Source organism: Mixophyes fleayi, chromosome 10 (genome assembly GCF_038048845.1).
Source record: "Mixophyes fleayi isolate aMixFle1 chromosome 10, aMixFle1.hap1, whole genome shotgun sequence".
NCBI classification, from domain to species: Eukaryota; Metazoa; Chordata; class Amphibia; order Anura; family Limnodynastidae; genus Mixophyes; species Mixophyes fleayi.
The window spans coordinates 69,976,510-70,003,653 of NC_134411.1; the positions used below are offsets into that span (position 1 = coordinate 69,976,510).

The 27,144-nt window shown below is 37.7% G+C and overlaps 1 protein-coding gene across 4 annotated transcripts in view; it reads left to right on the forward strand.

Moving 5' to 3' along the window:
* Positions 1 to 27,144, forward strand: part of ADCY7 (adenylate cyclase 7) — a 161,941-nt gene that overhangs the window by 69,631 nt on the left and 65,166 nt on the right. For 2 of the 4 annotated variants that reach the window (XM_075188855.1, XM_075188852.1), the window contains exons 2-4: positions 3,245 to 3,724; positions 16,176 to 16,373; positions 26,244 to 26,405. In XM_075188855.1, coding sequence (XP_075044956.1) covers positions 3,551 to 3,724; positions 16,176 to 16,373; positions 26,244 to 26,405 — 534 coding nt within the window. In that variant the 5' untranslated portion in view covers positions 3,245 to 3,550. The other 2 variants (XM_075188853.1, XM_075188854.1) reach the window with 2 other exon arrangements.

The following is a 27,144-nucleotide window of genomic DNA, read 5'->3' on the forward strand; positions in this document are numbered from 1 at the left end:
CCCCCCCCTCCCCCCCAACACGATCACCTCCCCCCCATCTCCCAGAGCAAGCCTTGCCAAAGTTGGCAAGTATGAATATAAGTGGCATCTGTTACACTGCATTCTTGTGAAATCATTCACTATATACTCTAGTAGAACAGTACCCCCAGTGGCAAAACGATCATTGGAAATGGCCAAACGTTTACTTGTCTTCTAGTAATATCTTTTACACTAAGTTTCTCCCAGATGTGTTATATTTAACTATTCTTTATTTTTATTTGTAATTGTATTAGTAAGGTTTGTAAGATTCCACCATGTTCAGAAGAGCTTACTCTGGCATAGCCTTGTCTCCTTTGTGTAAACTGTGCAGCTGTTGTTCCACATCTCTCAGAAAGTTCTGCCAACCATCCAGCCACCCAGCCAGTCAGCAGCTGGTACAGAACGCTGCAAGATATGGTTCAGCATCCACTGGATAGCCACACGTAAAAATCTCCAATGCACTAGTTATAAACCGCCTCTCACTATGGAACACTTAACATTCTGTAGTTTCCCAGAAAGTTCTGATATCCATCCAGCCAGACAGCAGCTGGTGCACAATGCTGCAAGATATGGTTCAACAACCACTGGATAGCCCCACGTAGAACTACATGCACTAGTTCTTTATACTTCCTCTGACTTTAAACTTTGTCATTTCCTAGAGAGTGCGAATCAGACCAAATTGATTAATCCATTACATTTATTTTGAGACGGTAAGTACTTGCCTTATTACTATAGATGAGATTTTTGTATGTGAGTAGCTTTATATTGAGTTGTTACAGTTTTTTTCTTCTGAAGGACATACTTGCAATATAAATCTAAATTGAAAAACATTTTAGTTTTAGACGTACTCTTGATAAGACACAACTAACAAGGTTCCAGCCTCTGGGCTAGATTTACTAAGCTGCGGGTTTGAAAAAGTGGGGATGTTGCCTATAGCAACCAATCAGATTCTAGCTGTCATTTTGTAGAGGGTACTAAATAAATGAAAGCTAGAATCTGATTGGTTGCTATAGGCAACATCCCCACTTTTTCAAACCCGCAGCGTAGTAAATTTAGCCCTCTATCTTTCCTTTTCATATGCTGGGTATGTAACATATTTTGCAACTGCCTTATTTGATGGAGCTACGATCCAAGTTCTGGCTTTGTTTTGCATTTGTTTAAAAATGTGTCCACAGATCATTGCAAATTAAGTGCAACCTGGCTTTGATCCCTAATGAGACAACTTTTTATGTAAGGAAGTAACATTTTACACTCCGGGGCCTCATCTTCCCACAGCTATAGTCTGTGCCAGGTCAAATTTAAAGCAGTCTGATGTTGAATCATAAGGATGAATTTAAACAAAGCAAGAAAAACAGACTAGGAAAAACATTTATTCTAGAGATGAACTGATGAGCCGTTTGGTAACAGAGTCGCTACTGGTCACTCTGGTATGTGTAGCTGTCAGTCATCGGTTTTTTGTTGTTGTTGTTTTTCAAGGTAATTTGGCAGACAGTGAGTTAATTCCCAGACTTGAGCAGTGCTGTGTGATCTGAATAGGCCGGTTACCATGGAGGGAGGGAAAGCAGCTTAGGAAAAGGGGCAGCCAGACTTGTTTCTTTGTTTAAACCTATTCTACTCCCCTTCTCTGTACACGCTCTCCCTCCACATTTTATTAATCACTTCACTCTCCAAAATTCATGTTCAGCTCTCTTCAAAACTGCACTAATAATAGCTTTTCAGGGGGGGTTAGTTCCCACCATCATTACATGAAATTAGAAAACAAATCTATTTATTTTTCTTGTGTCAGTTTTGTGAATTGGCTTGGAAAGTATTTTTGAAGTTTTAAGAGAAACAAGTATGTACATTTTCTAGTACAATATTTTGGGCAAATGTATAACTTCTCTATTATTGCATTGTGTGTATTTACTTTGTTGTAAAATATTGCATTTTAAAAGTTTTTTTTATTTTATTTTACTGTGTGCTTTATGGTTGTTAATGTCTCTGTGATTTCTTAAATATCTGACATTGATTTCACTGATGACAAAACATAACCTATTTGTCAAATTAGTTTTATTGTTCTGGGAGAGGGGTGCGAAATTCACCTAGAGAGGGAAGGTAATATATGCTGTTTTATATTGGGATTTTGCATGTTGAATCCTCTTTTGGGACTTTTCAATGCTGCATTGGAGCTAATTGTGTTTTCCATTGTGGATGGAGTAAGTTTTTTTCTTAGTGGGCATTACTATGATCAGATAAGATATGTTCTTTAGTGAACTATTCCTTTTGCACACTTGCTTTTAAGGCTATTTTAGATGTGTCATTCACAGTTTGTGTCTACTAATCTGATACCCCGGCGTATAGGACAGGATTAATGAGATTTCCACTATAAATAACACTTTAAATGCTGCCCGAGTGCTGTTGGCAGCTTAACACAATACATTCCAAACAGAATACAGGAATTTTCGTGCCAGAGAGACCTCAAGACATTTTACATACAGTTGCATGCATGCTTTTGAATAAGGTAATGTGTTCGGCTGTGAACCGATGCTGCTTAAATGTTGGATGATGCTGTTTGTATTGAGTAGCTCACTGCTTATGAAGTTAATAGACAGTCTATTATTCAGTGTTTCATTTCCTGTACACCTGTAGTCCTTATGTGACTCTTTCAGTTACTGAGAAGCTACTTGGAACATGAAAACCTTGAATATGAATTACAAAGCATGTACATCCTTCTAGCACTCGGTGAAATAGGTCTAATTACATAGGTTGGCTTTATTTTATATCATTTATTTAAATTGCATCAATGGAAGAGCTGACAAACAAGTTGTTACACAGATGTGATCCGTCTCTGAGTCATTAATTACCGTCATGTACCTATTCTGAGACTCCTCCTCTCTGTGACCACTCAGCATCTTCTCAGACCTCAACTCCCTTTCAAGAGCCACCTGCAGACTCGCAGGTTGAATGAGCTGTCATGGACTCTGTGATGTCCTTTGTGTAGGAAAGACAGCCTCCTATAATTCAGCATGTAAGACAGCAGCTTCTGTGTTCCAACAACTGACAATTAAATTATTAACTCTGGGAGGCTGGTGCTTCGTTTTCCCAACTGTATATTTGTAGTTTAAAGGTATCCAGTGTTTGTAGTTCTTTTCTATATTTTGCCTTACGTACATTTTTGTGTTTGACTAAAATTGTTAATGATTTGATCCTAAAACTGTCCTTCTCTGTCTGCTCTCTGCCCTGACAGAATACAAAGGAGCCAGCAAGGATAAAAGCATGAGATGGAGTGTGGCAAGTCATTGCAGTAGACTGAGAGGATATCAACCAGGCACAGCAATGCCTGCTCACAACCCTCCGATAAGCTGCACATGTTTTTAGGAGGAGGGAGCTGGTTCTCTTACCTTACCCCAGCTGCAAACTTCTCACGGCTAATGCAGGCTTGCCATGTGAATCAGACAGACACAGCACAACAGACAGGGGAGACAACAAGCTTTAGTCTGTCTTGTGGGCTGTGAAATCCGGGGGGAAGAAAAAGAAACAAGTCTGGATTAAAATGCCATCCAAAGGAAAGTATCTGATTAAGGACAACGAGGACTGGATGATTACGCATTCACTTTACGAAAAGTATCAGTGCATAAGCCAGCACTATCCGCTCCTGCTCATCTTACTTTTTGTGGTGGGGACAGCTTGTGTGACTCTGATTGTCCTGTTCTTCACAAACAATGAAGTGAGTAAAGTTTTATTTTTCAGCTTTGTGTTGTTTGGCCTGATGGAACAGCAATTGTAACCCTTAAACTGTTGGAAGCTAAATACATTCAATATCCCTTACCTGGAACTGCATCTTACACAGTGGCGGTCATTCGAATGTCAGAATGTTTTAAAGTAAGCTGCTTTCCTTGATGTTTCTTAATTGCTTTGGAAGTTTCTCCCATTCTCTCAGCAGATCCCATCTACAGATAACAATAGTATGGCTGTAAAGATAGTCTTTTGCTGCTGGTCAGTACAAACTATGATGTAATAGGGTGATGTCACACCTCTACGATGTTATAGGGAAGCACTAATGTTTATAATTTAGACTATCACTTAGATTTGTCACTTTACATGGCTTTAAAACTTGATATTATTGTATTGCGGCTTTAGAAATATTGGTGCTAGGATCAGTTTTTTACAAGCCTGGCAGATAGTGATCCTACTCAAATTATTATTTTGTTATTCCACCTGGGTAATATTCTGATTTGGTAGCCAAAATGTACATCTTGGTTGTTAAGGATTAATAAAGGCTTATTAAAACAAACATACTTCGACATAAACAAGCCATAACAAATTATATATATTTTTCTTGTAGAACAAAAGTACATTTTTCAGTTTATGGCTGTTTCTTCTTTATTCTTAGTGCATTTATGTATGTATTTGTATACTTGGGATGTACTTGTCTTTAAAAGCTGTGCACAGATAAGGCTTTACCAAAATTAAAGCGTATCAATGATCATGTTAATATTTATAGTATTACAATGCATGATAATATTTATGTTCAGGATAGGACTGGGGAAGACTTTGACATCAGTTGGTCGTCTGAAGATGTATTGCAATATGTGGAACTAACATTCCCTGTTTTGTAATACAGACTATACTTTTAATACAGAGTACAGCTTGAGTAGCATTGATATTATCATTATCTCTTATTTATATGGCGCCATAAAGAGTCCACAGACAAGACAATACATATGATTACAAGACAATAAAATAGGCAAAAAGATACAATACGCAGCAGCAATGAGGTAAAGCCTCTCACAAAACTAGAAAGTAGAGGCATGAGAAGAGGGGAACAGAAAAGGGGGCAAATCAGTGCAAGCTGAACCTGTAATTAGGAAGATGGGCACAACAGGAGTGTCTGGTAAGTGCAGAGGATCCTACGTGTCTGCAAATATGGTCACACCCCTCTTGTACCCCAGTTTTTAGTTCTTAATTCTCTCAATATTATGGTTAGGAAAGATATAAATATATTTTTTAAATAGGCCTTTGAAATAATGGACTATCTAGAAGGGAAAGATGAAATGGAAAGCTGCCTCATACTCCTTTTTCTATGTTTCTATTAGATGAAAACAATTACTGCTAATGTAGTCCATGTATGTCTTATATTGCTAGGTCAATACATGTAAATTGATGTATACTAAAAGTGATTGTACGAAGTTTGTCTATATCCATTTGCGTTCTTACTTGCATTGCGGTAGCATATTTCTGAACACTGCCTGCTCCATTTCTTGCATTTTCCACTTTTCAAGGCATCAAGGCAAGTAAAAATGCAGATCAAGCACATATTTGATAGAAATGTAATTAATATTTGTTTTTACTTGTTGTTTTAGTAGTGGTGATGTTATTTTAAGGGCAGACTTTTATTATATACATTTGTATTGTATTTTGCTATTGAACATAAAAGCAAAAATATAACATTTGGGCCAAAAATATTATAGAATACACAATAAAAAAAATTTGCGCAGCCATTCTTTTTGAACGCCTGTTTAATTTTTTTCATAAGATAAATTCATATATATTTTTTGCATTTATATATATATAAGAACAAGTCTAGTGTAAAACTGCTTAACATTTTATTCCTATAAAGCAGAAGTACAGCCACTAGTAAATCACATCTCTCAGATTTGTCAGATTAGGAATAGGGACATCATATGCACACGAGAATAGTCAGTGGTCACATCATGTTGGAGTGGACCACATTCAACTGGGGTTGTATCCAACACTTCTGAATAACACCCCTTCAATACCGCACATTTGCTGCTGGTATATGTGGCATTGAAGGTGAAATTGTTAGAGACACATCTCCTAACTGTCCCAGAATCGGAACAAAATTCCTGATCTGCGGGACTGTCCTAAAATCTGGATTGTACCTCCTACATTGGGACAGTTTGGAGGTATGGGTATACTATTATTTGAGAACAACATTCATGGGGTATTGTTTTTCTTTCTACTGGATCAACAGCTATTGCATATGCAGCTTGTATTAATGAATGTTGCTGACAGTTACTATTCTTGCATGTCTTCGTGATTATCATCTGCAAATTACTCAAGTCTTCATAAAACCCTTGTATTAATGTTTTATAATAAAATGGTAATCTTCGTTACCACCATTTGATGTCCGAATTGGATCATTCTCCTGCTATGTAACTCGTTCTCTATCTGTCACATTGGGAGCTTTCCTGGAGGGCCGCGACCTGCAAAGTGGGAGCCGCAGAAGCCCATATTCCCTGTCGGGAATCCCTGGTGAACACCTCCCATTTTGTTAAACTCCGCGCCTCCAGGGAAGTTTAGTCAATACTCATTGAGACAGCAGGATCTCACTCAATTATTCGTGAGCTAACCTGACAAAGGGACTCTTCCTCCTTCTCTTTTATCCCCTGTCCCACTGCTTCTATTTCATCTGCATCTGGAGATACCTAAAGCTACGAAAAGCTCAACATGTTGAAAACAAAGATCATCATCTCCCAGTATCAATACCCCCTCCTCTAGTCTCTCTCACGCAGCATACTCTCACCTGTTCCCTAAACCCCTGCCTTGGTGTCATCCATTACTCCGCCCTCAGCTTCACTCCACACATCATTGCGCTGTCGCCTCTCCCTTCCAACCATTGACAGAATGCGCCTCGATCTCACGCAGGACATTACCAAAACCCCTATCCATTCTCTGATGAACTCCAACCTTGACAACTGTAATTTCTTACTACCTGGCCTCCCTCTTACCCGACTTTCCCTTCTACGATCCATCTTAAATACCATAGACTGGTCTTATTCTCTGGCCACTCCATATCAACATCACCACTCCTCACCACTTCATCCTTCTGCAAATCCCTTAACTTGCCCCATTTCCTCAAGAATTAAATTTAAGCTGCTGGACCTTACCAACTTCCTCCCTTCATGCATCTCTGACCTAGTCATGCTATATATTCCCTCTCGCCTATTCAACCTCCCTTTCACCTAAGCGTCTCCTCTTCTCTGATAATAACTACCTCTCACTATCACCTCCAAGACTTCTATCAAATTTCTCCCCACTTATGGAACTCTTTACTGCCCCCCTGAGCAAAGAAAGAGATAAATATACGTAATAACATTTCAGCAGCCATTTAAACAAGTGTTACCAGCTATAACAAGCAAATCCAACAAAAAGCAGAAAGCATTTGGGGGCTGCAGGTTAAGGCTCAGAGTTCCACATGCAGCTCTGGGGCCACCTATTACCCATCACTGCTCTAGGCTGTAAGATATCATGAGTTGGTCCTCTCTACCCTTTGTCTCAATACAGTAAACAAAACATACATTGAGACTTTGTTAATGTGAAGGTAACATAAGATTAAACAAACATTAAATTGCAAAAAATTGCTGTACATAATTCCACCAAACGACATATTGATTGTGTACAGCATATGTTTTGCAAGAACACCTGTAGGGGACCACATTGTGGGTGGGAGTGTCTAGTTATGGGGAGAGGTAGAAGTGGGATTTTGTTGGAGGGAGGTGGGTGGTGTAAGTATTAATTGCTTGAACTCAAGAGTTTCCTGGAAGTGAGGTATTATGATGAGTATTCCATGAGTCCCACATTTTATGACAATTGCTGACTTCATTGTTCTGAAGGTTGGTTATTTACTCTATTTTGGAAATAAATTAGATGCGATTTATAAGTTCTTGGTGTTTTTTCCAGTTGCGAGCAACTTGGTATTTCAAGGTGCATGATATATGCAAGATCAGTTTGTTCAATGATTTTTCAATGTGTAGGACGGGGGCACGGAGAAGCAAGCTGGTGATTGATAACCGTAAGGGAATGATATTTGGACAGGACCACTAGATGTGCTTAAAACTGCTTAAAGCTGCCTGCCTGGCATTTGCTGTTGTATTTTGTATGGTTTGTAACTGTCTGGCTGTGCAGAAGTTTGTGGCACCTTACAGATAGTAATGATGATGATATTACGAAACAACATTCTAAGTTCATCATTAGTGCATGCACTCAGAGTACACTCAAAAGCATATTTTTAAATAACATCATAAATTAAAATTAAACTCAAGGTCAAAGTTCTGACCAGGGTTTGAATACGGCACTGCCAGACCCCATAGCAAAATTTGGCAATGCCGCAACATGATTCTTGGCTACACTTTTAGTGCAGGAAGTAAGCTTGTCCCGACATCCAGGGCCTCCAAGTATCTGGTCTGGATTTTATGGGCAGCAAAACATGGCTTTGCCGGCCACGTGTGACCTGCGGCCCGAGTGTTGTGCACCACTGCCCTAAAAGAGATACTATTATATATTAACTATACTTTTTCCATTTGTACATATAGTTCATATATGTTATGTTTTGCATAATAGTTATGTTACACCCATTAAAGACATTTTAATATTGATTGATTTTTGTAGTTAAAGATCTTGTAAAGTTGCTTTTGGAAATTAATCTGAGTCAACACTTGGTTATTATAGAGATGATTAGTATACCAGAAATAATCGTTGTGGTTTATATTTAGCTAAATCTGTCCAGAATGTTGTCTGTTCTCTTCTTCAGAGAAATCTGAAACTACTTAGGAGGGTGGTGAGGGTGTTAATCAGGGCCGGATTAACCATAGGGCTAACTGGACTACAGCCAAGGGGCCTCGGGCATCCAAGGGGCCCTTGAAAGTGCTCAGCAGCAGTATTGATCGGTCGGGGGCGGGGGCGCCCCCAGCGCGATCCATGCTGCTGAGCACTTTCACTGCGGTCCTTCCCCGGCGCACTGTAGTCTCCTTACTGAGAAGATCTCGTGAGTCTCACTGTCACGAGATCTCCTCAGTAAAGAGCGTGCAGCTCGCCAGGGAAGGACTGCAATGCCAGGAGGAGGTAAGTGCCTTGGGGGCGGCTCGGATCACGGGGGGGGGGGGGGCCCTCACGGGGGAATGGAGGCCCCCTTAGCCCAGGGGCCTCCATCCCTTAATCCGGCCCCGGTGTTAATACCTAACTCTGGGGTAGCGTAAAGCCGAGCTTGTTTAATTGGCTTTCCAATGTCATAGGTAACTGAAATACTCTGTACCGACCGCAGATTGATGGTTTAAATCCATGAGCATTGCCAGTGATGTCACATTAAGTATAACTTACATGAAAACCTTTGCAATTTTATGTAATAATGACTTTGTGCTGACAGGTTCTTTTTTAATAATGCTAAAAAGTCAAAGTAGGTCTGAACGTTGTATTTTATGTTCATTTCAGCTTTTGGGGATTAACTGTCCTTTAACTTTAAGCAATTTTCCATTTGGTTCGATAAAAACAAATAGTCTGAAATCTTTTCACTGACTGATCTGGCTATTGTAGTGTTTGCTAATGTGGCATTGATATGTCTATAGGATGGATGCAGTAGTGGCTATACAATGCATACTGGAGAGTATGTGCATTTGGTGCATGTAGTAGATGTGGTAGTGGCTTTAAAGTGGATACATTAGTTTCTACAGATTGGATGCAGAACTTACTGAACACTAGTTACTTAGTCTCACAAATAAAATCATTAAACAACATTTTGATACATACTTACCACAAACAACTTGTATTTATATTTCAGACTAGGCAATTAGTGGTCTCATGTTTTAAAACCATTTATAAAAGATAGGTATGCTGTTTGCTGACGGTAAGAATTTATAGACTGTATTAAGTCTGGGTTATATTTGTTTTTTCATTTGTGATATAAAATGCTGACAAAGTTTAAAAAATGCATTTTTAAGTGTTTATACGTTTCCCAATTTAATGATAGTTCCTCTTTAATACCACTGAACTGCTGTGTGGAATTAATTTTAGTGATTGAGCTCCTGGTTGTTTAAAAGTCAATTTCACTATCTTGTCTTTTTGATTGGGAGCTGTTATAATGACCTCTTACAGTGGAACATTGTGTGCACTATAGTAAAGACGGCTATATAATGGTGTACAATACTTCCTGGATTTTCCGTATAAGGTTTTCAGAATTTTCAGCTCAATGTTTAACATATACATTTTAAACATTGAGACCACAAATGGCCTCTCTCTTATGACACACTGCCTTGTGGCATTCCCATTACATTGTTTAGCTGTGCTCGTGTTGGTTACTGATGGTGTTGTATAGTGACTACGTGCATGACCTCATCGAGCAGCAAAAGTATCATTTATTTTATCATACTGTACAGCAGACCTGTGTTTAATTGCATACTGTTGTGTAAGATCTGGTTAGCATAACATCTTTTCAGAATCTGGAAGTTTATAGTAGGATTATGGGTTTAGAATTCACCTATGTTAGCCTCATGGCTGTATCACAGGCATTGGGATGTTTATAGGGATAGTCCTCCTAATAGGAAGAAAGGTTCCAAATGGAATTAAGTGGTACCATTACTAACAAGAGGATGTCAGGAGCACTCCTAACAATAGAATTTTGTTTTCCAGCTTTTGAAGTCCTTTCTCCATGCTCTTCTATCATTTTTCTTTGTGTTTCAGTCTTCTACCTTTCTCATGGCTTGGCACACTAATTTCTTGACCATTTCGCCGCTAATGTTTTCAGTCTTTTATAGTGAAAAATCCTCCCCCCCCCCCCCGTTATATTCTTGGAGAATTTAACGTACTAAAATCGCCAACAGAGTTTAACAAGTGTATCCGGAGTACAACCAAACAGCTTTGGGTTGATTACAAACATAAAGGACCTGATTCATAAAACAACGTAAGTCCCGTTGCATGCCGTATTTTGCGTGAAATTGCTCTAAGCATGCTCAGAATTAGACTTTACGCCAGTGAACCCAAGTGCATGCAATTCAAGTTCAAATGCAAATGACACTTCCGACAGCCTATGATTTAAAGGGCAGAATGGGGAGGGAAGGGGCGTATGCACGTAGGCATTGTACAGTAGGGCCATGCCAAAGTTGAGAGCACGCACATTTGTCCAATTCAAGCTCTGAGCATCTCTCAGGTACGTGATTTTTTAGCCGTATCTCCAGCTTAGAGGGCAGATGTAAATGCCGATTGGTAGTGATGACGGATGCGTATGCATGCCATAACATGTGTTTGCAATAAAGAGCAACTGTAAAATTGCATTTTATGTACAGTAGGCATTAAGTATATGTATTTCATGTTAAAAAAATGATAAATGATGATGTATTTTTATTAATGGTTATAGTATTACAGGTGTATTTAATGTTTTTTATTCTGTGCTTTCTAATGGGACTTCATATTGCACATATGCATTGTACGTAACTTGCAGTTTGTTGTGTCTGTCTGCATTCGGCAGGTGCCGTATAGACAGTTTGTATATTAATAGTTGAAAGTTACCCAAACACATTAAGTGAATGCATGCAGTGCTGTTATTGGTCAGTGTATACCAGCACTATATGTATAATTCATTAAATCTGGGCTATAAAAATATGAATCAGCATGTGCATAATAATGCCAGTTTATAAAGTGAATAGTAAATATATCCTAGTCAGTCATATGATATAAGTGGAAGCACACAATGGGTGCAGCTGACAAGATTTTATAAACCTAAAGAGAATAATGGGGGAGATATTTAGGAAAATTGGTGAACAAGTAACTATGCACAAAAGGTGTGTAACCCACAGCGACCAATCAGATCCATTTTTCAAGCACACCCCTGGGATCTGACAAGTAAGCCTCTCTGGCTTAAAGACTGCGTGAAGAAAAAAATGTTATTTTATACTACTGCTATTTGTCTTTTAACATTTTCTGTGATCTTATTTGGTCACTGTCACAACATACACTATTTACCGAAAACCATTTTCTCTATGTGTTCGAGGTATGTCTATTAAATAGTGAGACTGTGATTCCACCTAGTAAACAAAGCAGTCAGAACCGGTTATAAATGCATACGTAGTAACCTTGAACCTGCATGACAAGCTGCAACACTCTATGACGTTCAGTTGATTGTTAGTCGCCATTTAGTTTGGTTGTGTTTTCTGTAGAGTGCCGAAAAAATGCTAAGTTTAAAAGTTGAACTAGGTGTCAATTTGAAATTTGTAGTAAAATTGGACAAAACACCAACAGAATGTTTTCAAATTCTTACTACGGCCTATGAAAATGACTGCCTGTCTCGTGCGCGTGTGTTTGAGTGGCACAAAAGATTTAGAGAGGGACGTGAGAATTTCGAAGATGATGAACGCCCTGGATGACCTTGTACTTCAAGAACCGAAGAAAATGTAGAAAAAAATCAGTCTGATTGTTCGAAAAGACTGCCAACTCAGTGTTCGAATGATAGCTGAATCCATGAACATTGACAAAGACACTGTATGGAAAAGTTTGCATGAGGATCTTAACATGACGAAAGTTTGTGCAAAGATGGTGCCAAGGGTTCTCACACTAGAGCAAAAAGACATTGCAAGGAATGTTGTGTTGACATTCTGCAGAAACTTGACATAGATTCAAACCTGTTTCATAAAGTAATCACTTGTGATGAAACCTGGATCTTCCAGTACGATCCTGAAATCAAAGGACAGTCAATGCACTGGAAAACACAGTCGTCACAAAGAATGCAAAAAGCTTGTCAAAATTCAAAGCAATGTTTATTGTTTTTTTCAATATCAAGGATGTAATTTTGGAAGAATGGGTTCCAGAAGGCACAACAGTTAATCAGCATTATTATAAGGAAGTTTTGCAAATGCTGAGAGAAAGAGTCAGAAACAGTTTCTTTCTTTACCAGGACAATGCGCCTGCTCACACAGCACTTTCTGTGAAGCAAACACATTACTACACTTGAACATCCTCCATATTCGCTCGATTTAGCACCTTTCGATTTTTATCTTTTCCCAAAAGTTAAATCAGTGCTTTAAATGGGCACATTTTGAGTCAGTTGATGCTGTAAACAAGAAAACGGTAGATATGTTGAAACAAGTGACAGAAATTGATTTGCTCCATGCCTTCGACCAGTGGAAAACAAGACTACAGCGATGTGTTAGTGCAAATGGGAAGCATATTGAAGGGGACAAACATTAAATTTGTAATACCAGTAAATAAAGGTGAGTTATTTAATCAGTCTCGTTATTTAATAGACTTACCTCGTATATTACCATAGCTGCTATTTTATCTGTCCTTGTTGGTTTTTGTAACACAGCTTAGAAAATGAAATTAAATGTCAGATTGATTTCTATGAGTAACATCACCTTTTGCACAGTTGAATGTGCTCAACCCCCCCTCCCCCAGAAGGCAAATAAAACCCCATGAAGTTCCATTTGATGATTCAGTTTCCTCCACTGCTTCCAAAATTCTCTTTTCATCTGAAGTGCTGGCAGAATAATGTAGAAAGTGGAGTCTGTCAAATCTAGAAGCTGTCACTTACATTTCTATGCTGTCATATACTATATGTTTGAAATGCCGCCACTTCTTCTCTCCACTTCCTTTGACGCTCCTCATGTGCTTTTTACAAGCAGGTTCCTTTTTTCTTGCAGAGCATATGAGCATTAGATTAACTGTCAGCAGATAAGGATCAGCTCCATTATGGGGGGGAGGGGGCGGAGTTGGAAGGGGGGATCGCAGTGCCACGGGAAACATAGAGTGAGTCTCAAACATGGGTGAATCTAAGGGGCTGAGCTGATATTTGTGGTTCCTCAAGGCTTGGTAATATATTGTCAATCAATCAGGTTTTGCCACTCTGGTTAAAATGCACACACCTACATTAGTTTGGTGATTCTCTGTCAATCTGTGCAATGGTGGCTGCAAAACCTGATCAATTGACAATATATTACCATAAGAAATAAGATATCAAATGGTGTGTGTAAGTCATTTTTTTAAGCATTATAACTTTTGTAATCTTTTATTGCAGACGCCATCATTATGATGATAGATAATAAAATCTAATGAAATCAGCAACTCGGATACATTTTAAAATGTATCCACAATAAAAAGAGGAGCAGGAACAGGTTTAGACAGGGCAAGGTGTGAGTAAGGGTCTGAGGAAAGCAGGTGAACAGGGAGAGAGGGGGTTACCTGGAATGTAGGTAGTGGAACGCAAGGAGAGTGGACAGACAAAGGATAAGGGAAAGTAGAAGGAAAACGTGGAGAACAGAGGGAGAGATGAAGAAACACAGGGTAGACTTTATGCATTATTGAAGGAACATGAGATATGGGGGAAAGTGTAAGTACACAAATTAGACATGTGAAAACACAGGAGACATAAGGGGGTAGTGGAATCACACAGAAGAGAGGTAATTGGATACAGGAGAGGCGAGAGACACACAGCTGTTACATCACTTAATATGGTTTATATCATACAATATAGTGTTAAAAAAGCTTCAGGGGACAAGGTGGACCCTAGGCCTCCGGCCATTCTCATCTTATTCTCATATCAGCACTTCTACATTCCCACGACCAATAATCCTACATCCTCAGAGGCTCTAGTTCTGCTCACCTTCTTTTGTGCCCACCTGGTTGCATGTTCTTCACTAACAATATGAGCCCCAAAATGTGCACACAGGATTGATCGGCCGATTAGGCACGTACAGAGCTGTGGGTGCATGCCATGCTCTTGTCATGACTTCATCAGGTGCTTTTTGAAACCATTCTGACCAGTGCCTGAAAATGTTTTTTATAATTAGTTGTCAAAGCTTCTTTGCTATTTTACTGAATTACTGTCTACCGACTGTTTGATTGATCACATTCATTTGCTTGTGACCTGGACCCTTTGCTTTATTTTCCATTTATGATCCAGTGCTGTCTGCTTGGAATCTGGATTATATTCTGATTTTACAACTGTGTTTCCAGTCCTGACTGCAGCCTATGTGTACCATTCTCCTATCTGTCCCCAATGGGACTTGCCTTGGGATTCCACTTCTGGATCTCCAACAGTGCAAAGCCTCACTTGCAAGGAACCTTTGTGAAGACCGGTATTCTCATTAGACTCTGCTTACTGGGTTTAGCCTGTACTAATCACTAGTAGCATAGTGGGTCCTTATCTGGACATGTCGTGATACCAGTAGGTTCTTTAACAGCAAATGGAGATGTGTATCCATTGACATGGATATTGATGTAGTAATTACTCGCAAATGTTTTGTGCTAGTAGTAATTTTGTAGGTCCACTGCCTACCTAACTCCTGGCATGTGTCTATGACTGCTTTCGTTTTTTCTTATTTCCTTTTTTGCTAATGTACCTACACAAGAAAATACTAATTCTTGATCTCATCTTCACCTGTATTCTGTTACTACTCAAACTCTTCTTTTCCTCTCTCACAGATCAATCATTTTAAGTGTACTTAACTCTCACTGAATCCAAAGGCCATTGATGTGTAACACACATTGGACTTTTCAATCACAATAGAATCAGTAGATGACCCCGATAGAAAGAACGCTACCAAAAGGGCACATGGGGAAAATGTACCTAACCAGTAGTTGTTATACAAAGGTTCGCATTCCATTTGAAGGGGTTGTATGGTGTCTTGCAGCAAAAGCCTATTGCTGCATCTAGCAGCTCCTTAGGACATCCAGTTGTTACCATCTATCATTGAATCTTTTAAACTTCTCCCATTTGCATTTACTGCAATGAGAGGACTTATTTTAGGAAAACAATTTTGCCTTTTGTATTACTTCACTTGTTTACCTTTTACATTGTGGTCCTTATTACCTTGTTTAACGTTATGTTTTTGTAAGTTTATCAGGTTTGGTTTGCTTTATTCTACTACTATACAGCAACACTGTATATGCTAGGGCTTGGTAAATAAAAGGACACTAATACATTTCCTTAAACAAGCACATCACTGTTCTCTCACTTTATCTAACATCAACAGCCAATGAGATGTAAACATACTATCTGACTTTGGAGGGTTTCATTTCAAAGCTTACTCATACCATTCTTTACCTGAGACACAGCTGGTGAGCATAGACACTGATGCAGATTATAGTGTCCCAAATACCATGCTATCTGGCCTTTGGAGTAGGAGTTAGGTCTCTGCACTTCTAGGACTTCTAAAAACAATAAATAAAGGGTCGGTTGAGTGTAGATATATTGGGTCCATCAACAAACAGGTACCAGGTATTTAAATTCTCCTATTATATAGCCAATTAGCTGAAACCAATTTATAGGACAATAATAAGCAATAATATCTATTTTATTAATCTACTTTAATATTCCAATGCCTAGCAACTAGCTACAGTGCTGCCATTCAGTTTGTTTATTTTGAAACCTTTTCTTTTTCTCCCATTCACAGGACCCTTCTAAGCATCTTGCCTTTTTAATCACAGTATTTTTGGCCCTGGTGATATTCTGCGCTCTCTATGTTTTGGTATACACAGAATTATTTGTACGAAAGTGGCTTCGAGTATTTTCCCTAGTGATCTATGCCTGCCTACTAACCATCGGATATGTCTTAATTTATGACTCACGCATCGTCCAAACATGGGACCAGGTAATCTAATTTTATTTCATTTTTATTGTCTTTTTCACTGTGTCGAGGAGCAAAAAACAGCTTATGCTCAATAAACTGAAGTCTGAGGTTTTAAAGTATTTAAACATAAATTTATGTGCTGTATGTCTATGTGTGTTTGTATGTTACACATATTATTTTACTAGGGAATGAATATTTAATTTGTAGCAAAGTCCATTTGATTGAATCTGTCTTGAGATTATGAATACATGTGCCTAATTCAAATGAAAATGATCATTATATTAATATCAAGTAAATCGTTTATCACTAGATATCTAAATTATTTATGTAGAAAGAGCATGTCTATCCACCTCGTAAGCACTGAAAATTGGGTAAACATTCTGCTTGAAATTGTGTTTTTATCAGAACCCTAAAATGTTTAAAAACAATACATGATACATTGTAGAACTCTAAATTAACACTTTTTCACTGTGGTTTGTTATTGATCATGTTGATCTGTATGTGTTCACTGAGTGCTGCACACATGTTATCCACATAGGAAACCAAGTGTGGCGAGTCTGTGTACGTTGCTTCGAGAATGTAGCTCTCCGATCCTTTTGTCTGTTTGCACTAGCAAATAGAAAGATATATGCTGTGTGTATAATGACTATATATATATATATATATATATATATATATATATATATATATATATATATATATATATACTGTATATATATGTAATATACATAATAAGCCAATTCGGCGCTAGGTAAAACACCAGTATGTGAAAACCAATATAAAATATACCTAATTTCATATATGTAGTAGGCAGCTTCTTCTCTTTAGAACACTTGTTTGTAAAATGTCAATCTACAGATTAAAAAAATATAGAGAGGGCAGCACGGTGGCTAAGTGGTTAGCATTTCTATCTCACAGCGCTGGGGTCATCAGTTCAATTCCTGACCATGGCCTTGTCTGTGTGGAGTTTGTATGTTCTCCCTGTGTTTGCGTGGGTTTCCTCCGGGTGCTCCGGTTTCCTCCCACACTCCAAAAACATACTAGTAGGTTAATTGGCTGCTATCAAAATTAATCTTAGTCTCTCTCTCTCTCTCTCTGTGTGTTAGGGAATTTAGACTGTAAGCTCTAATGGGGTGGGGACTGATGTGAATGAACTCTCTGTACAGCGCTGCGGAATCAGTGGCGCTATATAAATAAATGGTGATGATGATAGAGAGAGCGCCACACATAGTGAAAATCTTTAAAACACATAAAAAGTGCAATAGTGCTTAGTAGACTCGTACTAAAACAATTAAAGTTGCTTATCTGATGTATAAGGTGACAAGGTCTTCAGGCTTCCAGGATAAAATTCTAACGGTGCTAAAACTCAAACAAAAAAAGCAGCAAATAGTGTAATACGTTCCAGATCATAGGTACCAGTGTAGCCAGACAAATTTCAAAAGGACTCTTCTTCGAAAACTTTTAATATCAAAACAGCACAGAAAACAAGCAAGTGCCCGTACATTGAAATCACATAAAAAGGCTTATCTGTAGTCCACCAATTCGCAGATTCCACTCCAAGAATAGGCAAGTTCCTGGCCAGGAAGAACATTGTCCCAACACTGCTCATAAGTGGAGAATACAATCCGCCATTCCCTGACGTGTTTCGTCTTCCACGACTTTATCAAAGTCGTGGAAGAGCCTTGCACAAATGAGTCTCGGTGATGGTGTCGCTCAGATCCAGAATCAAGTGAGGAAACTGCCTGCTGTATCTGGGAGGCATGCTCCTGATCTGGATTTTGTGTCACATTCCCCTGAAATTCGAACACACACAGTCACAGAACTGCAATCTAACTTTGTGTGTTTTGTATAATGCTACACTTCATTATAGCAATGACTGCACATATCCGTGAGAACTATATATACACCTAAGACTAATTAACTAACATATTAATCCATTATTGTAAGCATTGGAGTTCATTAATACAAAGGTGCATGGGGGTTAATATATTAAGTATGAACTAAGTGCTTATATAGAATATAGTAATTTTAAACACGTAAATTGTAAAATAGATAAATCTAATTATTCTAGATGAGCCTATATAAAAATCTCATATTACAAATCTAAATAAAAATAATTCAATTAATTTTTTACTGTTTTAAATAAAGATAGAAAACATTAATTTATAAAACACTGACGTATTGGCATACAATATATAATTATATGATGAATGGAGAATAGAAAAAAATTGTAATAATGGTATAAAAATATATACTTTATTACTTAAATAATAGATAATAATGTGTTTTTTATTATTTGTGTATATTTATGTTTGATTTATAGTGATATAAATATATTTAATACAATAACAATACAAATACAATTTAATACAATAATAATGTAAAGAAAATAAAAATGGTAAATAGATATATTTTTTGTTATAGATAATATATAAAGTATATATTAGAGATATGATTATTAATATATATTAGATATATTTTTATAAGTCTAATATATATATTATTTGAACACAATTTGACAGCCCAAGATAGGAGTTAAGCAATCAAAAAATGAAACAATATTGATATTTTTAGACCCAACTAAGCAAGTGTTGCTAATTTAACCAATTTGTGATATTAGTTACTCTCCATTGCCCCCTGGTTCCAATTACAACATGTTCAATATCTTTAAATCTGAAAAAGTTAGGTCTTTATTATACTTCTTATAATTTTTTAGACACTATGGGCCTGAGTCATTAAGGAGAGTAAAGCATAAAAAAGGAGTAACATTTGCACCTGGGCAAAACCATGTTGTATTGGAGGGGGAGGTAAATTTAAAATGTGAGGCAGATTTATAGTTTGGGTAGGGCATGTCCTAGATCAACTTTATATTTCAATGTAATAATAAAGCTAGCAAGTATTTGTGTGCTAGATGAAAAAACAGCCAGTATTTAACTTATGTACAAAATAATAAACTGATTTGCACCCCTTACATTGTAACATGGTTTGTCCCAGGGAACATTTACTCCTTTGCTTGCCTTAATGACTCAGGCCCTATGAGTAAAAATACCCCATTTTATATCTGAATATGTTGTATTCTGATTTTCAGTTGCTTCTTAGTTTTTTCCTACATTAACCCTCGTCTACATTGAATCATGTACATTACATAAATGGTGGTACAATTTATATGACTGATTGTGTAAGTTTATTTTGCAGAAACATCAAAGGTCATTGATTGATTGCTTGTCCATGTATGTATAAACATTAAAATGATAACATGGTTAGCAACCCTTCTCTGTAATACATTAGAGCAAGTTATTAGTAGTATTATTCAGTGATAAAATATTAACAAGGCTGGGGGCCAGAACCACTTTTAGGTTCGCTGTCTGCTTATAAATTGTAGCAGGTTTCTTCTAAAGCGGTACATAGAACCTGACAATAATATGCGATCTGCCAGTGTTGTTGAATTACAGATTCAGTCTTTTTCTTGGGGCAATTATATCTTTTAATAAAAGGATAAGCTTTATTGGTTGGTACACTAGGATATTGACAGTCGTTTTATATTAAAGCAGATTTAAGGCACCCAACTAAGCTTAGTGGGCTAAATAATTAGAATACCCCATGTCAGTGAATCTCTGTATTCAAATCTTAGCTACCTTGTACTGCAATTATGTCTTAATGTAACAGATTGTGAGTATAGTATATTATTCCACTTGGGAAGATGGCCACTTTGGAAAGTAAAAAGCTATGACTGTCCAGTAGGTCTTTCTAATATAAGGTCAAGGAATTCAATTTTTATCTTGCTAAATTATTGCTAATTATAAGACTGAGCTCTTGTAAAATAGATCATATGCAAAAAAAAAGAAGTAATTACAGCATAAACAAACCAACAGAAGCAAATAACACTGTGCCACAGCATTCACCTTATCCAGAGGCTCATGACAAAATTACTAGATCTATGGATCCTGCTCAAAATTGGTTACAGGTAAAATATAGAAAATCTCAGTACATTGTAATAGACCAATGACCAAAGAAAATAATGCCATTCAATCTAAACCGAGTAATTCTCAATCCTCAAGTCTAGGTCACAATTGAAAACTTCCAATATGTCATCAGAAATCTCCAAAATAACTTTACTTCTCGAGAATCACCAAACACCTAGATGCGCATGCATGTTAATTCTTTGAGGGTGACCACTGCCTTATGCCACATATCACAGAGAAGGAGACCTTGAGTGCCAAAATAAGATTTTCACTGAATGGCAAAAAATGACTCTATGTAGAAGGGGAAAAAGAGCAGAGACAATGCTACAGGAGGGGAGAATGTATTTGCTACATGGGGGAGTGGGGACTTTATATCTGTAAAGGGATCCCCTTTTCCTTGAGTATAGTCTACATATTTTAAATGTTTAAGCAAGTTAAGTTTTATTGTGGTCCCTTCAAATGAGTATTATCTATTATCTCCCAAAGTGGCCCTCTGACCAAAAATGGTTGTGAACCCACTGATGTAACAAAACCATTTCATACTGTAGAGGAAGAGTAATCTTATAAACGGGAGAAAATGCGGACATTCAGCACAAATGTCACATCTACTAATAACCTCCTTTTTGTGCTATTGCACCAGTTTGTAGGGGTAATGCAATAGATTAGCGAATCCGAATATTAGTGACCCTGGGAGTGAGATTTTTTGCTTTATCTTGTGGGAGGGTTTAGGTGGTCCTTGTTGAATGTCCTACAAGAGATAAAGATTGTGCATTATGCCATTCCCAGTTTAGCTGGAGGCCACAGGGCATTTTTACTCCTGCAAATTTACTTGATTTTAACACATCTCTAGAAGTGCCAGAAATAAGGTTCCCCCATTATTTTAATGGGATAAAATTGACATCATCCAGGCCATCTTTATAGTGGAAGCAGGTCTATATGCAAGCAAATATTAATGTCTTGTGACTTATTTAATGTAAATAAGGCTCCAATGACTAGTTTTTTAGAAGAAGAAAAAAGAGAAAATTGTGATATATTCAGGGTATAGTCTAAAAGTGATAGTAGTTATGACCTTGTAGTGCCAGCGTCTGCAGTCATATAAACAACCACAAATGGTTACACAAATCAGAATTGGGAAATGCATGTAACTACCTGGATGTCACAGCGCTTCCTTAAATTCAACATCTTCAAATCCGAGCTCATAATCTTTCCTCCCGCTAATGTTGCTATCCCTCCCAATATCTCACTCTTGGCTGACAACTTAACTCTCTCTCCTGTTACCAAAGTCCACTGCCTTGGAGTCAACCTTGACGCTCTGCTCAGCTTTACCCCTCATATCCAGTCCCTCACCAAATCCTGCTACTTCCTCCTCTGTAATATCGTGAAAATCCATCCGTTCCTCTCTCAGGAATCAACCACAATCTTGGTCCATTCAGTCATCACTTCTCGTCTCGGCGGCTAGGCTCATCTTCCTCTTCTGTCATTCCTCCTCCGCTACTCCTCTGTGTAAATCCCTTCATTGACTCCCTGTCCGTTTCAGAATTCAGTTCCAGCTCTTTACCCTCACTTACTAAGCCCTTACCAACACGTCTTCCCTAAGCATTTCTGACCTTGTCTTGAGGTGCATACCTACCCGGCCACTCCGCTCTGCTTCTAACCTCTGCCTCAATTCATTTCTCTTTACCTTCTCCCATGCTCACCTCCAAGACTTCTGCTGTGCTGCCCCCATTCTTTGGAACTCCCTAACTCGTCTTACTCGACTCTCCCACACACTTAAGTCCTTCAAATGTTCTCTCTGAAACCTCACCTTTGCAAGCTCGCCATTGCTACCACCTCCTGACCATCTTATCCATCATCTCCTATTTCTTTCCTGCCATCTCCATTATCACCCAGTTGTCCCCACTGTCTCTCACCACCCATCCCTTTAGAATGTAAGCTCTCGCGGGCCGAGTCTTATCTACCTATTGTCCTACGTTTGTCTACTGTCTGACTCCCTTGTACATCCTGTTATGTCTTTTGCTGCACTCTGTGTGACTCCCATAGCATTACTCACACTCATCTGTGCTGTTTATGTGTATTCATCCAATTGTTACTTGCTTCTATATCAGGCACTACAGAATCTGTGGTGCCTTATAAATAAATAAATATATAAATAAATAAATAAATAAAAATAATAGTATTGTGTGCACATCATGGGCAAATAGATATATTCGCACACTCACTGCTTGCTGTACGTCTGCATTTTTTACTAGTTTGCGAATAACTTTTACAACTCACAGGTGTTGAAAAAGAACACTAGTTAAAGCATGGCCTAAACCTTTTTCTCTGTCCTCACTTTTAAATGAGCATTTGAAACGTATTAATCAACACATTAAAAAGCTTCCCTGCAGCATAGCGTTCCCATAGAAGTATCTTCAAAGAGCTTTAGTGCGTTTGAACGCTTGTTGGCACCTGTGTGTTTATACAAGCCCATTCACTTCGATTATTTTGGATTATCAGCATCAAAGTTTGTTTAATAGGTTTTGACAACGCATATTACATGCTTTGCAACAACACCGGTGTGTACTGGACCTTGCTGAGAATGAAATCACAGAGACACAGAAGACCCGCATTCTCTCACACACTCACTTTCATTGTATATTTTCAGTTTATTAATCATATCATGGTCTGTTTTCCAGTTATTGTCTAATCTAAAAACTGTGGCTGATTATTGATAAAAATATTGTTATTACAGTTTTAGATTATTGCAGTTGCAGAAAAAGTTAGTAAAAACACAAGCAAAAATATCTCAGGAAATGTGGTCAGACTTCTCTCCCACAAATGAAAAATTGTAGTATACCATCAGAATCACAGGAAAAAAAACCATTGATAATTCAGGATATTATCAGGGGTGTTATATTTTTTTTAGCTATATGTGTTTTGCCTTAACTATTTTGCATTCCACTATAGATCATTTTGAAAAGTGATGTGGCATGGCTTATTGGTGGAGTATGTAACGATAGACACAGTAGACGGGTCTTGCATTCGGTAGAATACAGCTGAAAATGATTCACATACAAAGTTAGTTTTGTCTTCCTATGAAAAGACATTGGGTGCATTTTGGACCAATTGTACAGCTTGGTTCTTTATACATGGATTGTTGGCTGGCCAGCCCAGACCATTGTTTAGTTTCAGACAGACTCCACGCTGGGCTGTATCACTTGCCAAAATGTTTTTGCTCCCCACAGGCTCAATAAAATATTTAGTAGATATCAGAATAACAAGCAGTTGGCATCACTCCCTGTCCCCATGGAACGCTGGGTAATTATCCGAGAATGAATAGGTATTTTTGCACCTCTACAGTGTCATTTGTTTGGAATCTGTCCAGTTTATTCCAAAGTCTGTGCAATGTAAGTCTGGGGTATTAAATACAAACGATTAGTTCAAAAAGAAAGTAACTCCATTACTGGAAAGTATCCCAAAGCCTGTGCTACTGAGTTCAATAATTATACCTTAAATAATATGTCTGATGTGTTACCCAGCCTTTGAAAGTTGATGTGTTTAATGATAGATTGGGGTGGGAGACACAAAAGGAAAGAGAATTTCTGTTTGGAATAAATCAGGAGGGGAGGGGGGGGGACTTAGAAGAGTGTTAGTGGACAGAAGCTGAAAGCTTTGTATGTCTGAATGATTTTCTTGCAGTCTGTTGGAATCAAGCACAAGTTTAAAGGCAAGAAATTGTTGCTGTTTTTTACATTTTTTATCTATAGATATTGGCATATTTTTATTCATTAAAGGTCATTTAAAAATCACAAAATGTGCAGGAACGCAGCTGTTTTAATTTTTTTTTTTTTGCAAATTAATTATCCCCCTTCAGAATAAGAAGGAGCTCAGCCTTTCTCCTAAAATACTACTCAGTTTATCTGCATCTATATCTTAAATTACTTATCAGAATGACGGCACATTGGTGCTGTCTATAATACATATGTCACTTTTGTTTGAAGGTTTTTATTACATTGGTAGAAATGTGCTTTAAATTTTTTCATGTATAAAGCATGGAAAGTGTTATAGACATCATATTGAAAGCATATGCTGACAGTCTGCCTTCCAACATTTTTGAGAACATGTAAAGAACAAGTAACAAGGAAGTCCCCCACCCTCCTTGTACCTTCACCAGTTCTTGAATGTCATTTAAATCCACCAAATTAAATCTTACTTTGCATATGGGTGCTTATTCATGCAACTAACCTGCATTCGGCAAGGAGTAATTTGGTCCTCCCAGCTTCTTCTATCAGAGATGCACAATTTTGCAAACTCCAACATATAACATTGTTCCACAAGTCCATGCACTTCCCTTTGTAAATAGGTGCACTCCTGCAAAATCAGGTGCATGACATCACAAACAGACATGTGCACTGCGGGCTACAGTTTTATGATGGCGGGAAGCTGTGGCATTTGTCATTTGGTGTTTGTTATAGAAGAGAGAAGACACTCCATTAAACTTTACAGTTTGTTTTAAACAAAGTATCAGGAATGCATGTCCTGGATATTGAGGAAAATATGAACTTTTAAAGACCCTTCAGTGTAGCTGGACATTGATTTGTTTAGGCTTTAAAATTGTATTTGGCAAATGATCATTATATAATATGTGGGTTTAAAAGTGTATTTGGCAGCTGACTATTATATGATATATATATACATATATATATATATATATATATATATATATATATATATACATATATATATACATAAATATATATATATATATATATATATATATATATATATATATATATATATATACAGACTGCTACTGATGTAATTATGATTTGCAATGTTGGATATATAAGCATAAACTTGTTGATTGTGACTTTAAGATGATGTTTGGAGTCCCGTAGTTGGGCTTGATAATATAGATTGAAGTTAAGCTAGTTAGAATCATGAATTTCATCTCCTGTTTTTCAGACTGATTGCTCTCATTAAATCTCTAGACACCCTTGATTTCTCCCTTTTATAAATGGCTCACCACCTCCCGTAATAGGGCAGCACGGTGGCTAAGTGGTTAGCACTTCTGCCTTACAGCACTGGGGTCATGAGTTCAATTCCTGACCATGGCCTTATCTGTGAGGAGTTTGTATGTTTCCGTGGATTTCCTCCGGGTGCTCCGGTTTCCTCCCACACTCCAAAAACATACTTGTAGGTTAATTGGTTGCTAACAAATTGACCCTAGACTGTAAGCATCAATGGGGCAGGGACTGATGTGAGTAACTTCTATGTATAGCGCTGCGGAATTAGTGGCGCTGTATAAATAAATTGTAATATTAAAGGTGGGATTCATCCTTTGGAGCCACAACTGTTACTTCAATATTTTTTTGCAGCTTAATATTGCAGAAAACTAGGATCGTTCCCAATTGTAAAGCGCTACGGAATATGTTGGCGCTATATAAATAAATGATAATGATGATGATGATGATTGGTGGAGCGTAGAAAGATTCAGAAGTTGTTACTGCAGCAGTGTCCTGAATGTGGGATTACAGAGGTGTGATTCCCATATTACTGCTACTTAGAAGGTCAGGCTAAAGAGGCAAATATCCATGGTTGGACATCTTCGTCATGTGTTTTTACAAATGTCTGTGATAAAATCGCAACAGCTAATTTGCTAAACTCTTGTGATGTATTTTTGTTTCATTTTTTTAAGTTTAGTAATTTAATGTATCACTTTTATGTCACTTTTGGTATTATCAGACAGAGAAATTGACCGTGATGGGTATTTTGAGAAAACATTGGAATTGAAATGATGAGTTTTGTTTTGTCTCTAGCCAAGATCTTCAATTATGACAAAACTCTTTTTTAATTATTTGTAATGCCTCTGTGGCTGCTGAATGAGATTCATCTGTTTTTTGTTTTGTTTCTATGTGTATATCATAATATGCGTTTCTGCTTTTTATAGGTGCCATTTTTCCTGTTTATAACCTTCTCTGTGTACACCATGCTGCCTCTTGGGATGCGAGCCTGTCTGATTATCAGCATAATCTCCGGAATGTCCCACATTGTTGTCATTACTATCACCGTCTTGCTGACCTCAGACACTCCTGACACTATCGCTTTCGAGGTAAGTAATCTCGCTGAATGTGGCCATTAATACAGAGGTGACAAATTTCAAATATCTGTGATTTAAGGACTGTAAAGCTAAACTAATACAAGGTTTTTCAACTATCTATTGAGGGTTGATGGACTGTAATGGTGATGTTTTGTTTACATAATAAATTATGATCTGGGGTCATGTTACTTTCAACAGAAGGGATGGCAGCTGCCACATTTTATTGGTTTGATAGTTGGTGTAACCGGGTCCCCTCCCCCTGGGAGAAGTAATAGAAGAATTAAGAGGACATTCAATTATTTTCAAAAGTGAGCCCCCTTTAAATCTGTTTACATAGTAAAGGGGGTAACTGAATAGGGCTGTATGTGGTTACTTCTTATGAATTTCAGTCTAAAATATATCACTAGGTGTTCAGTCAGCAGATCACTTGTATTCTTTATTGTTGCATTACACATTGTTGTTTCTTTATGTCCTATAAATGTCTGGGTTGTAAAGTGAAGTAGTCTTGGCTGAGAGCTGAGACATAGTAAAGAAAACTTTGTCCATGGACGTTTTCTTTGCTGATAATGTAGTTGTTAATATAGATGGACGCTGCAAGCTGTCTTCAGTGGTCAAGTACAGGATCAGCGGTGCTGTCTAGAGTGTCTACTGCACATGAGCAATGCGTTCTGCCAATATGTCTACTGTACATGCGCAATGCGTTCTGCCAATATGTCTACTGCACATGTGCAATGCGGTCAGCCAATATGTG